The 14,221-nt window shown below is 29.9% G+C and overlaps 1 protein-coding gene and 1 long non-coding RNA gene across 3 annotated transcripts in view; one reads left to right on the top strand and one right to left on the bottom strand.

Annotated features, from left to right (window-relative positions):
* The window catches only part of LOC107450906 (PHD finger protein 5a), a 14,183-nt gene extending 3,298 nt beyond the window's left edge, over window positions 1–10,885 (bottom strand). Inside the window, exons 1-3 of the mRNA XM_016066853.4 lie at window positions 10,614–10,885; window positions 6,376–6,399; window positions 2,069–2,235 (exon numbers count right to left, since the gene is read on the bottom strand). Of these exons, the coding sequence (XP_015922339.2) occupies window positions 2,069–2,235; window positions 6,376–6,399; window positions 10,614–10,665 (243 nt within the window). The 5' untranslated portion in view covers window positions 10,666–10,885. The remainder of the gene's footprint in view (window positions 1–2,068; window positions 2,236–6,375; window positions 6,400–10,613) is intronic.
* Window positions 10,886–10,892: 7 nt separating this feature from the next.
* LOC122269825 (uncharacterized) lies at window positions 10,893–14,221 on the top strand. Of its 2 annotated transcripts, none has more exons than XR_006225421.2 (2): window positions 10,893–10,909; window positions 13,187–14,221. It is a non-coding gene; the product is annotated as an uncharacterized lncRNA (long non-coding RNA). The 2 variants fall into 2 exon arrangements; XR_006225420.2 differs by lacking the exon at window positions 10,893–10,909 and adding an exon at window positions 10,916–12,757.

Here is a 14,221-nt window from a genome sequence, read left to right on the forward strand (position 1 = left end):
GGGAGAAAAAAATTTGTTGACAAAAATAATTTAGCTTTAAAAACAACAAGTGTATTTTGCACAAAATTATGAAGATACAAATAAAAATATAATATTTTTCGGTAATAAATTATTTTGCAAAATCTTATGATCTAATATATAACTTTTTTTGCGATTTTTGGATTCAACGAAATCTTGTATTATGCTGTCGAATTCCAAACTACGCAGAATGTTGTATTCAAATTAAATAATGTCCTCATCGGTTAGTTCCTGTTCAACAGGCCCATTCTCGTCAGTTAGAAGCCACTCCTCTACCTCATCTTCAGGCAGGTTTTTCAAAGGATTGTCAGCACTTATAACGACATTCAAAACTTTGGTCAGAGCGTCTTGATGGTTTTCTTCCTCATCAGTCTGTAGAGTTAGGTCAGATGCAGGGCTGCACAGGGTTTGCAGCTGGCCAAAGTTTTCTCCAGCATTTTTGGAGTGTTGTATTTTTTACCTGGTTCCAAGACAGTGCAATGGCATATACAGCATCTTTTACTGTAAACTTTTTTTGAAAATCAGTCGCGTCACAGTCGGCATTTAACAAGCCTTGAATAAAAGACCTTCTATAAAAGCATTTAAAATTTTGAACAACCCCTTGGTCCATGGGTTGAATCATAGATGTTACGTTAGGTGGGAGCAGAGTAGCAACAATATTTCCAGAAACTAACTCATCTACTGGGGGTGGGCTTTGCAATAGTCCAAAAGAAGGAAGGTTTTAGTATCTTCTGGTAGACCAAGGCTTTTGAAGGACTCCTTGACCTCAGGCACAAAGTGGTGAAAAAAACAGTCTTTAAAGAGGGCGGCAGTCATCCACGCATTTGATTGAGTATCGTTTTGGACAGGCAAGTGTGTAACATTCTTAAAAGCCCTGGGTTTTGCAGATTTACCTATCACAAAAGGGGTCACTCAGTGGTTTCCAGACGCATTAGCTGATAGCAAAACGGTTAATCTGTCTTTGTTTTTTAAAAAAACCCTTGGCTGCTTTTTCTCCTCCCCCAGCTAGTGGAGATGTTGGTAAACATCGCCACAATAGCCCTGTTCCATCAGCATTGTAAATCTGTTCAGGTGTTAAATCATTATCAGCCACGATTTTCTCAAACTCGTCTTAGTATTTTTCTGCAGAGTTTTGGTTTGCTGAAAGTGTTTCTCCAGTTACATCAAGTCTTTGAATTCCATGCCGAAACTTAAAGTTTCTGAGCCAACCATCAGAATAATTACATTCACTTTCAGCAACTCCTAAATCTTGGCCGAATTTCTTTGCCTTTTCAACAATCATTGGCCCTGTTACCGGCTTTCTTTCAGAACGTACTACACTAAACCATTTGAACAATACACTATCTAGCTGTTCCAGTTTTGGTTTTTTTAATGTTTGTCTAGAAGCCAACTTTTCAGTTGTTACCGATTGAGAAGCAAACTTCATTAGTTCAACTTTTTGTTCTTTAATGTCATAAATAGTTGATGAGCCAATATTAAACTCATTCAGTAAAACATTTCCATTCTCGCCTTTTCCTAGCCGTTTGATGATTTCTAGTTTCTGATTGAGAGTCAGTGTTACGTGTCTTCGTTTCTCTCCTTTTGAACTCGAAGGCTTAGGTTTTGAAAACATGGTCACAGTACAGTTAGAACGAAAATCACTTTTTTTCATAAACAGTTTCAAAAGTTACGTTTACTGCAATGTGAAAGGACACAAAACAACAATGCACAAAAAAAATGGCGAAGACACTTCGTGATTGATTAACGGAGCGCTTCCAGATGATCCCGAAAACTTACGAATAGCTCTCGAGAATTTTTATTTGTTTTAAAGACACAGTTTTGGAGAAAACAAAAATTTTTACAATTTTCCGGAGCGATGCCGAACTATCGGGCATTCCGGATTGTTGGATGCCGGACTAATGGACTTCTACTGTGTATATATATATTTTACTTCTTTAACAAATACGGAGAAATATGAAAATATATGAGTAAACAGGAGATAGTTGTAAAATGCAGGAGTTTTCGTTTAAAAACATGAGACTAGGCAGGTATGAATAAGTCTACTACTTACATCTTTCTCCTGAATAGTACATTCTTTGCAATAGTAAGCATCAGACACGCCTGGACCTCCACAAATAACACATCGACCTTGATAAGATCCATAATTACATTCATCACAAATTCTGACTAAAGTGCATGGTCTAACATAAGAGTCACAGATAACACATTTCCCATCACCTATAAATAATACATCACACATATTATATGCATAGTTTGTCTCAGGGTATATTGATTTAAATCAACTTGATCTAAATCATGATTTAAATCTAATGATATTTTTAAAATAATAATTTATTTAAATCAACTGAATTTTTTTAATATATATTGGTTTAAAAATTTTAAAAACTGAGTTTTAATATTTTGATACTTTTATTATTTTCTTTCCATAGCTTTAAAATTTATTTTAAATAAATTGCTACTTTAATTAATTTCAGTTAACGAAATTACTTTCTTTCTTCGTGTGTGTTAAATTCCAACACATTTGAAATTACATTTTTAAAAATCTTTTGTTACTTGAAATTGAAAATATAGATTAAAGTAAACATTCAATGCTGTCTTAATATAGACTTGCGTAGNTCGACCTTGATAAGATCCATAATTACATTCATCACAAATTCTGACTAAAGTGCATGGTCTAACATAAGAGTCACAGATAACACATTTCCCATCACCTATAAATAATACATCACACATATTATATGCATAGTTTGTCTCAGGGTATATTGATTTAAATCAACTTGATCTAAATCACGATTTAAATCATGATTTAAATCTGATATTTTTAAAATAATAATTTATTTAAATCAACTGAATTTTTTTAATATATATTCATTTAAAAATTTAAAAAACAGAGTTTTAATATATTGATACTTTTATTATTTTCTTTCCATAGTTTTAAAATTTATTTTAAATAAATTGCTGCGTTAATTAATTTTAGTTAACGAAATTACTTTCTTTCTTGGTGTGTGTTAAATTCCAACACATTTCAAATTACATTTTTAAAAATCTTTTGATACTTGAAATTGAAGATATAGATTGAAGTAAACATTCAATCAGGGTTGCCACTCAAATCTGGAAAAAAAATTCCCTGTGTTTTCCCTGCACTATTATACACAATATATTAAATGGAAACAACAATTACTGTGCTCTTTTGTGAGCTATATAGGGCTAACTATATTTATTAGTTTTAATCGGTGGGAAAACAGCTGAACATATTTAAATAATGTTATAGTAAAAGAAATAGTTTAGTATAGCTGAAATATCATGGCTAAATACCCCATAGATTACGCTTTGAGAGGGCACCATTTTTTAAAAGACAAAAATAAGAAACAAAATTCCCTGTATTTCCCAGTTTGCAAGGAAAAAATTCCCTGCATTTTCCCTGTTATTTTAGGTGATTTTTAAATTCCATGTATTTTCCAGGTTTTCCCTGTTCTCCATGTAGAGTGGCAACCCTGTCAATGCATAGCTGTAGAAAGTAATTAATAAACATGAATTTTTTTTCACAAAAAAAATACAAATAATGTTAAATAAAATTCTATCTGTAGAATTTTAATTGCGCTGTCTCTTTTATCAAAAAGTTTTTTTTTCCTTATAATCTGTTTACAATATCTTTTTCTATAAAGAAATTTTGTGTAAAAAAATTACAATGAGTACATAGATTTTTTTTAATTTTTATTTTAGCTTAACTTATCTATTTTGATAAGATCAAAAATGAATATGTTAATATAAAAATATATGTAGATTAAATATGTATTTACTTCTTCTGTATTTCTTTTCAATGAAATGTTCGAAATTAAATTTCGAACATTTTTATCAATTAAATTATTTTTACGGAAAAAACCATTTGGTTTTAACCATGCCAACCCTGATGCAGAGTGACCCAAGAAACTGGGGATAAGCACTGTTTAATATATTTTCATTAAGCGAAAGAATATAATGTCAGGCGATTATAATTAATAGCTTTTTATATTTATTAACATTTCAATATAGAGTCATTTTATACTGTATTTTATCCAAACAGTTCTCTTTATAAAATTCATTGATCATATTTTCTTTAAACCAATATACATTTTTAATGGTTTGCACAAACGAAAAAATACCCCAAAAACATCGGAACAAACTTGAATGATAAATGGATTCAACCAACAGACTAGAAGGAAAAAAAATTACTTTTATAAACAGAAGCAAGTGTCCTAACTCATTCTTCCACCTCCACCACAATCTTTGCCTTTCCTAAACTGCGCCGGCCCATGGTTTTCAACCGTTGCAGAATTGTGGCAACAAGGTGGCATTGTTGCAGAATGTTATGAAATTCCTGCAGAAAGACTTTTCTTTTGGGAAGTAAAACAAAAAATTTTTTTTGCAGAAATTTTTGAAAGATTTTATCCTTTCTTTAAAATTATATTCAAAAGATGCCTTTCTCGAGCAACCGAGCAGAAAATAATGGTTTTCCTATTCTCTTTTGAGAACAATGAGAAATAAAGATTAATAAAGTAAAAAATTTGGTTTTCTTTTCTGGAGAAAAATTTCATTCTAATTTTTTAAATGCAGTTATTACTATTGATTTTCACATAGTTTTGAAATCCAATATTTTTAATATAGTACTTACTACAACAACTGTACGGCCCATGTACGACTCTCGAAATGAAAACGCGCACTTAGTAACCCTTTTTTGAAGAGTCTAGTAATCTTGAAATTTGTAGCAGTAAATTACTGCTACAAATTTCAAGATTTTTTAGAATTTTCAATTTTTTTTTTTACTGAGTAGATGATGATTTACAAAATGTCAAAAAGGAAATAATCAGTGTGTTTTCCCCTACAAAATGCGAGAATATAGCTCATAATATTAGAATAAAAAAAATATTACATACTTAATTTTACAAAAAATTTTATTTGATCAGAATAAGTTTTTTTTTTGAAGTTGATACTTCTGTTACTTTAATTTTGTAACATGTAGGTACATTTGTTATTTTTAAAAGTATCTTGCAGAAAGATATTAGTATTAGAGAGGTATGTTGCATTAAGCCTAAAAAAATTCTGCCACAGGGGGTTTCAAAGAGGTCTAAGGTTTCTCCATTTATTTTAGCAACCATGGGAGAGTTTTATGTGGCATTCTAGTTCAACAGGGTCATAATGGAGCAAATTTTAATGCAAGCAAAGTATTGATAAGCTTATGATATTTCAACTGTTTGACCATACATTTTCAACTAAAAAAAGAGGACATAACATGGCAAAATAATTTAAATTAAGAAATAAAATTCCAGCTTTTCTTTAAAATTCCCTGACTTTTCCAGGTTTTTCCAAATATAAAAAAATTCCCTGATAATTCCACGTTTGCAAGGTTTTCCAGGTGCGTGGCCATCCTGCTTTGTTACCAGAGTCACTGCCATAAGTCTATCCTGAATGGCTAACAGAGTTCTTAATTTAGACAAACTATATGTTTCTTAAATAGTGTCACTGCTTGCTATATGAGATAACTTTTCATAATTCGAAATTTCTTTTTTTAATCATTAAACATTCCGAAATTAAATGTTTCAAAGCAAAAATTTCTACTAATATAACACAATATGAAATTAGATTTTATATAAAAGTATATATAGATAAAATTACATCTTTATAACAGTAAAGTAAATTAGAAATAAATGTCACTTAGGTTAAAAATATTTTAAACATAATATGAAAATCAATCAAATCATAAAAAAGAAATCAAATAACTCTTACCATTACAACTCAATTTATTGTTATGGGCATGCATATTTTTGTCCCATGTTGATATTTTGTTTTGAAAAAAATCTTAGCATAGAACCAAAGTGAAAGTAAAAGAAACAAAATTCTACATAAATTTAATGTGACTGAGACTCTTTAAGTTAAAAAATCTTTGTATCACTTTTTTATTTGAAATGTCCAGACTAAAGACCCAATATGCAGACGATATCCGCAGAACTACACTGTCAATTATGGGAAATAAAATTTGGTTCAGATCCTCTTAATCAAACCATAATTTATAATAATTCTAAAAAAAAAACATATATTTTTTAAAATTAAATATGACAAAATATTGTTAGTTAGCTAATAAACTCTAGTTGTTAAATGAGCTGTTAACTGAACAAAAATTAACAGTGTGAAAAATTAATCAAACCATAATTTATAATGATTCTCAAAACAAAAACAAAAAAAAAACATATATTTTTAAAAATTAAATATGACAAAATATTTTTAGTTAGCTAATAAACTCTAGTTGTAAAATAAGCTGCTAACTGAACAAAAATTAACAGTGTGAAAAATTTCAAGTATAAATATGTAAAAGTTACTTACATTTCTCACATAATCTTCCAATGGCTGGGGAAAGAAAATAAAAAAAAAATTAGTATCTTACACACAACCTTAGATTATATTGCAAACGGAAAAATATTTAAAAGCATTAAAAAAAATTATCATTGCTTATTAATTATAATAAATAACAATATTACTAATGAATTACAATTACTACATAAAATATAGAAAATAGAATTAATTAATATTATAATAATATTAATTACAAAATATAAAATTAATATTATAAAATTAATTTTAATAACTTAATAATTATAAAAATAATAAGCAATTATAAAATTAATTTTGTCAGGAAATGCACCTCCTTAGGGTTCAAAAATCCTTTAGGCCAGTGTTTCCNTTTTTTTGCAGAGTTAACAGTTAATAATTAATGGTATTAACAGCCAGCTGTGATTTTTAACTTTAATGCAATTTTTTTACAATAAAAAAATGCGTTCATTTTTTTTATTAGTGGTACACAGCGTTACGAAAAATTTAAAAAGGGTACATTAAAGTCATAAGTTTGGGAATCACTGCTTTAGGCGATTGTAGTTGGCACAAACAGATACTGGCAACAGAAATATCTCTGTTTAAAATAAATAAATGTTACATTTTATTTACATTACATTTTTCACATTATCTTCCAGTGGTTGTCAAAAGAAAATGACAAAATCAGTATCTTACACACAACCTTAGATTATATTGCAAATGGAATAAAAGCATATAAAAAAATTATCATAGCCTATTAATTATTAAAATATTAATTAAAATAATATTAATTATAATAACAATAAATTAAAATATAATTAATATTATTACATAATGATAATTATAATAACTCATTAATTATAAAATAAATAAAAAATTAATATAAAACTAATTTTGCCAGAAAAAGCACCTCCTAAGGATTAAAAAATCCTTTAGGCGCATTAGTTGGCATCAACAGATACTACACAGAAATAGCTCTGTTTAAAACGAATAAAGCTTAAATTTTATTAAGATATTAGGCATTAAATTAATTATTTAAGCACCATGGAAATCAGGTACCCAGGATCCCTGCGTTTTCTAAAATCTATAGTAAAACAATATTTAATCAAGATTATAAGTAATCATATAATTCCAAACATAACTAATAAGAAGACCAATTTTTCTTCCGTTCCACACAACTGCTTTAAAATCATCATTACTATCTTAAAAGCTGCTGATGCAAAATAATTTTAAATAAATGAATAGAAACTAAATAGGAAGCTATCTAATATACAAAAAGTACGATCCTGAAGCTAACATCAATCAACCCAAATACACACAATTTATACATCAAACTGGAATATTTTCAAATTGCAGGGATCTGTCTAGATTTTTTTGGGAGGTACCTATTTTGCGAAAATTTAGACAAAATTCGTGAAAATTAAAAGCTACATAAATCAACACCAAAATATGGTAAAATTAAAAATTATTTTCAAAAATTGTCACTATAAATAAAAATTATTTAGAACTGGTTAAATATCTATATATTTTTCCCCATGTATTAAAAAATAAGATTGCTATTATAAAATTTCGAGCTTAAAATTGCATCTAAATTTAAAAATCTATTGTCCATTGTTAAATTTCAACTTGCATTTAATAGTACTAGAACTAAAAGTTATTTTCATTATGAGAACATTTTCGACTAGGTCATACAGAAAAAAGTTTCGTATGGAAAAAAAATTTTCATAAAAAAAACAAAGGCCTGTTAGAATAAATTTACAATAATGTTAAAGATAATGTTTGAACGTTTAGAATGATGTTCGAATTTTGACTTCCTGTATAGTTTATAGAGAGATAACCTCGTTGTTCCATTTTAAAAAATTCTGGGATTTGTATTTTTATTTTGGGGATACAAAAACAAAATTTTGAGAGGCAGAGAATCTTAGAACTTGTTTATTTTAAATTATTTTGTGAAACTAGTTTTTTTTTTCTAATGTTGAATTTGTGAAGGTATCGCTAAACGGTTGCAAATTCACCCTGGACAGACCCCTGATTTGGTATCTGTTTGTGTTAGCTACAGCAGCCAAGCCACAAATGGGATTTTTAACTAGCGAAAATTTAAATAAGAAGCAGGTTGAGTTTTGCTTTGAGTGGATCCCCTTCGGTGAAGATTTTTTTTTTTTTTTAAAGTCGCCAAAGTGCCTGGAAGTCGCCAAATCTTAGTGTAGATACAGCTATAGAAATCCTTCCTAATTAACTTATAGTATACGAAGTAAATAAATATCCCATTGGATAATCTCCAGATCACTAACTTCCCTTCCTCAAAGATTCTTTCGGGATCCATTTATTAACCCTAATCATAGTTATGAGCTACATAACAAACTATTTTCAGTTATTATGATTGCAGTGGTGCAAGTGGCAAAACATGGTTTTGGAGCATCTTTGGAGCAACAAAAAAGCAATTTTTGAGCAGCGAAACGAAGATTTGGAGCATATTTAATAAAAAGAATTAGAATAAGAATTTAATAACAAGAATTTTTAATTTTGTTCATTAATAACATATTTGATTTTTTACACTTTTTTGAAGGTCCCTGCATTAACAAACTAAGTTTCTTTTTGCTATCTTCCAAGACTGTTAAATATTCTGCTATCCTCGACTTAGCCTCAGCTAAGAGGATCTGTCCGCTTTCTATAATCGACATGTCCTTATTTAACCCATCTGTCATGTTTTTTTCAGCTGTGGCTAAGAGATCATGAGATGCCTTCAATTTTTTTTGCAAATCAATTTCAGTGTTTTCACATTCTTTTTTCTCAACCTCTAATAGAGCAGAATAATTTTTAAATGCTGCAAGCGCCACTTTAATCATATCGTTGTCAATTTTAAAGTTATTTTAACTCCCTATTTTGTTAATATGTGACACAAGTTGCCCCAAACTATTAACACTATGCGAATTTAAACTTGCCCTATTGTCGAGTAACCTTTTGTTCACACTAAAACCTCTTTCAATATGTGGTAAACACAAAAGAGCTCTAAAAAGCTTTGTTAAAAGAGCATATTTGATATTTCCCAAATTATCTTTCTTCACAAAACAGTTTTTCCAAAACACATCAATTGGTGCATATTCATTTAAGTCAGAAGAATAATCTTCTGGTTCCCCACGTCACAGTAACAAAGATGCCTCTTCAGGTTTTATAATGGATGGGGTTACTGTTGCCAGATATCTTATTGGCTTATTAGAAGTGTCTTCCATTCTAATTCACCACTGTGATTAATGCAAATCTCGTTTACAATTCTAAGAGTGAAATACAACTATAAAATCTTCACACGAGAGTGCAAGAATCCTTCCCACTGAATCCAGAGCAACCCTCCACATGGCAGTAGCTTGGTTGCCGCAAAATTGTGACTTGGCGATACCCTAGGGAAAATATCCTTTTTGGAGCAATTTAAGTCAACTACTTCAATTTGGAGCATGTACGCGCAGGTTTCCACAATTGGCGCAGCACTTGCACCACTGTGATTAATGCAAATCTGGTTTACAATTCTAACAGTGAAATATCACGGTAAGTTATATTAGATTAACTATTATAATATTTTCCAAACTTTATATATATATATAACTATAAAATTTTTTAAAGTACACATATTAATATGTATACTAAAAATGAAGAATATTTCCATATCCTGATTTGTTACACACCAACTACAACAGCCAAACAAATTTTTAATTTTTTTTAAAAAAAACGTATGCTCGGGGGTGGGGGTAGCTGCGAGCTATACCATCGAGATGCTTTGTGTTGTATTTTTACATAACTATTACTCGCAGGCCGGGTTGTTTGCCCGGAAGTTATCAAAACTTGGCGAACTTTAATCTTCTCAACATAAATTTCCTATTATAGAAAGCAAAATTGCATAGCAATAGTTAAATAACGTTGCACTAGAGTTGCACAATGGGCTACTAGCGACCGTCTGGAAAACAAACCATGAGGATGGTCCGAAGACATGCCATTACAATTTTCGATCACCTCCGCTTTCCTAGCCCAAGACCTGCGTGCGAAGCCGAGTACTTTAAGGTAGAATAGGTAACGAGGACTGGTACCTCACAACCTCGACCTCTTAGCCGGCTGATCAAAGTGGTCAACTATCTGCTTACTGACAGTGATGCTCGACTTCGGTGATCTACAGGGAAAGGTATCTTAACAATCGGACAAAGGAAATTATATGAGAAACAATTAATATTTTAAACGTTAAAAAACAGAATATTAAATCATATTACCAACTCCAGCCTGCTTACGACAAAATATGAGATCAGGATGATGTTTTGCCATAATTAACTTGAAAACAGATTTCTCAGTTGGAAATTTTACCAGTGATTTCGTAAGCCTCTAGCTACTTGTTTTTGTACAACTCAGGTCGTTTTAGGATGCGAATTTTAAAGAAAGCTTTTGACGTTAAAAAACATGAGTTAGGTAAAAGCGAGCATGTATGAACTATGGTAAAATAATCTTAAGTAAGGATTTTTGCAAATAATAAAACGGAGTGTCTATTGCACCGATTATCCATTTCATATAGGTAAAAATTTTTCCTTCATTTACTCTAATTATCTCCATTTTCTATCATAATTTTGTTTGTATAGTTAAGAAATTATTTTGTTACTCAGAGTGATTTACACTGACTTACGTGTGAATATTATAATATCTATTTGAACTTATTGTTGTTGCTTAAACTGTTGTTAAATGAGATTTCTGTATCGTGATCTGCGGCAGAATAATCGCAAAGTCCAGGAAACTTCCGGGCAGTGGCCCGCGAGAAACTAAAAGAAATGTCATAGAAAGGGACTGACTCGTAAGGTATAACTTGTAGTTACCCCTAGGCAATTATCTACATATATTTTTTAAAAAAATTTGCAAGTTTAAAATCTATTTGGCACCTTGACAATTGTAGTTCCTTCGCCAGATCACAATACGAAATATCCCCTGTTTTTTTACCTTGACATAATGTCAAATGTATTTTAGTTATATATAAGAGTATAGTAAATTTTCATATGCAGTCCTTGCTTTAAATTTTATGTATCCATAAAATATGGTTAGAAGCAGAGACACATAGAAAATTCAAATTCTGAATTTGTTTTTGGCCAAGTAAAATAAGTTTTGAGGCAAATTTAATGTTTGTGTTTTAAAAATAAATTCAATGAAATACTTGTAAGTAAAGCAAGTACATTGACTTTAGTTATGCAAACTGTTATAACAATATAATTTTTTTAATAATTTAATGCATGACCCTTATAATAGTATTATATTAGTAAACAATTTGTTTCCAATTGAGGAAGAATATATTCAGAATGTTATTATCATAAATAGTGATTTTGTGCTGACATTTAATGTAATTCATATCTCTTTAAATATCTTTATTCACTTTAAATTATGACATAGTATTTTTTATGATAATGTTCTTTTTTTATATAAGTTTTACTGTGTAAATATTTTTATTTAAATAGTATTGTAAAAGTTTAAAAATAGAAATAAATCCAAAAAGTTAATATAAAATGCATGTAACAAAATTAAAAGGAGTTTAAATAACGCATCGTCACCAACTCACTAATATAGAGTGATACCTCGAGATACGAGTTTAATTCGTTCCCTAACCTTGCTCGTATCTCAAAGCAATTTTGCCCATTGAAATGCCGTTAATCCGTTCCGTCCCCAAAAATGCTACCCTCAATTGTTTTTTTTGTGTGTTTTTGAATAAGAAAAATGTATTTATAAATGACAAATACTATATAAAAACATAATAAAAGAGAATGTGAAGCAGAAAAAACTGCTTTTATAAAGTGTACATGCATATTTGTATTTTGGTTACTTAAATGCAACTTACACACAACTTAAATGCTACTATATGCTTACTTTTAGTCACTGCTTTTCTCTTCACTGGTCTTTGCTTTTTTAGCCAGATTTAAAAACTGTCCAAGGAGGTTTGTTTCTTCCTTTTCAGAATGCTGGAGAAATGAGTTAGGCAAGTCTCATTAAATAGCTCCGATGTACTACCAGTTTCAACTTTTTCAGGGTGTTTCTTTTCCACGAACTGTGAAATTCTCTTCCACATTCCCAAGAATTCTTTTATCTCATTTGTAGAGATAACCTCCTCCACCTCTGGTTCTTCCTCGAATCCAATTTCTTGCAGTACGCCCGAATGCTCACCCATCACCAGGTCCATGGATTTTCTCAGAGGCACAATCTCCTCCTCCGCTGGCACTTCGAGTTCGAATCCTTCAAAGCTACGGACTTAGCCGACAGCACAATTTTCGGCTATAGACTTCGAGGCTCGGTGGGTGAACGGGAGCATTGTCGAGGACGAGAAGGGCTTGCAAGGCCATTCCTCGTATCTCAAATAACTCGTATGTAAGGGCATTCGTATCTCAAGGTACCACTGTATTTGAATCTTTTTTATTGTTAAAGACACAATTTTTAACTCTAACATTATAAAATATAAATGCAACAATAATGTGAAAGGAACAAGTATATTAATCTTGCATTAAAACAATTTCAATTTGGTCAGATTTATTATTTTCCCTTCCTTAGCTTTTCTAACTGCACAATTTAGCAAATGAGATTACAATACACAATTTAGCAATTCTTTCTAAAATTAAAAAAAAAATTTCCTTTTTTTTGTTTTGTTTTGCATATTTAAAAAAAAATCACTCATTAAATGGCCCAAAAATTAATTCTATTATTTATGCCGGGTTCCCATCGTCCTTAAAAACTACTTTATTTTTATTTTAGCAATTTTTATCTTCTGCAATGATTTCTTTTATCTAGCTTTTTTTTTTCTTAAAATATTTTATATTTTTAGGTTTAACGACAAAAGTTGTTGGTTTGAAGAGGAAGAAAGGTAATAGGCCCACTCCTTTTACAAGAAAAGCAGTTTTGGAGGGAAAAAAATATGCTTATGAACTGCTTTGTAGATGAAGAGACATTATCGAAGACCATAAATAAAGGCATTTTGAAGAAGAAGCTGCTATAGAATGTGGTATAGAGAAGGTTTCTTCTTGTATGGAATCATGTGTTGAAATTAATGAAGTGAAGCTGTTCTTTACTTCTGATGGGTGGCTATTGGTTAAAAATGTGATTTTACAAAATCGAAAATGATGACATGGGAATGTTATTCATGCAAACAAGATTGCGGTATGGTGATACTATTTTGTGCGACTCTTATTCGCAGTGGTATCACTATTCCTGTGGCGGCCCTCTGCAGCCTCCAGAGCAAAAGTATTGTTCAAAATCTAAACTTTTTAGGCTTTTTTTTTAGCTTATTTTGATTTTCTTCCTGTGAGATATATTTTGAATAGATATTTGTCATGTGTAAGCCAATTTTGAATAAATATTTGTCATGTGTAAGCCAACTTTATATTTTTTTTAATTCTGAAACAAACTTTATTTCTTAATTAGTAATTTTTATTGCTTTTTTAAAAAAAAAAAATATTTGTTTAACCATTGTCAAATTTCAAGTGAATGTCCACATAAAAACTCTTCATTATTAATTTCTGATGAACTTCAATGACATAAATTTTCCCACCAAGTTGTTAAATAATTAAGTTTCTAAGTATAGGTGTTACCTATTTTGATAGAATAGTACTTTACTTTCAATAAATTTGCATTCAGTATGTTCCTTTTAACTGTAATTTATGTAGTATATGTTTCTTTCAACTTTGTGATTGCTTGCTTCTAATCCTAATTGTATAAATTTATATTTAGTTTTTTAAATCTGCTACATTTTTGTCCAATAAAAGTTTAGTTTCTTCTTGCATTTGTGTTTGATGAAATTTTGATAATATACAAGGTTTTGTATTTATAGAAATGTTTCGAGAATAAATTTTTAAAAAATCTA

Source organism: Parasteatoda tepidariorum, unplaced genomic scaffold (assembly GCF_043381705.1).
Source record: "Parasteatoda tepidariorum isolate YZ-2023 unplaced genomic scaffold, CAS_Ptep_4.0 HiC_scaffold_331, whole genome shotgun sequence".
Lineage (NCBI taxonomy): Eukaryota > Metazoa > Arthropoda > Arachnida > Araneae > Theridiidae > Parasteatoda > Parasteatoda tepidariorum.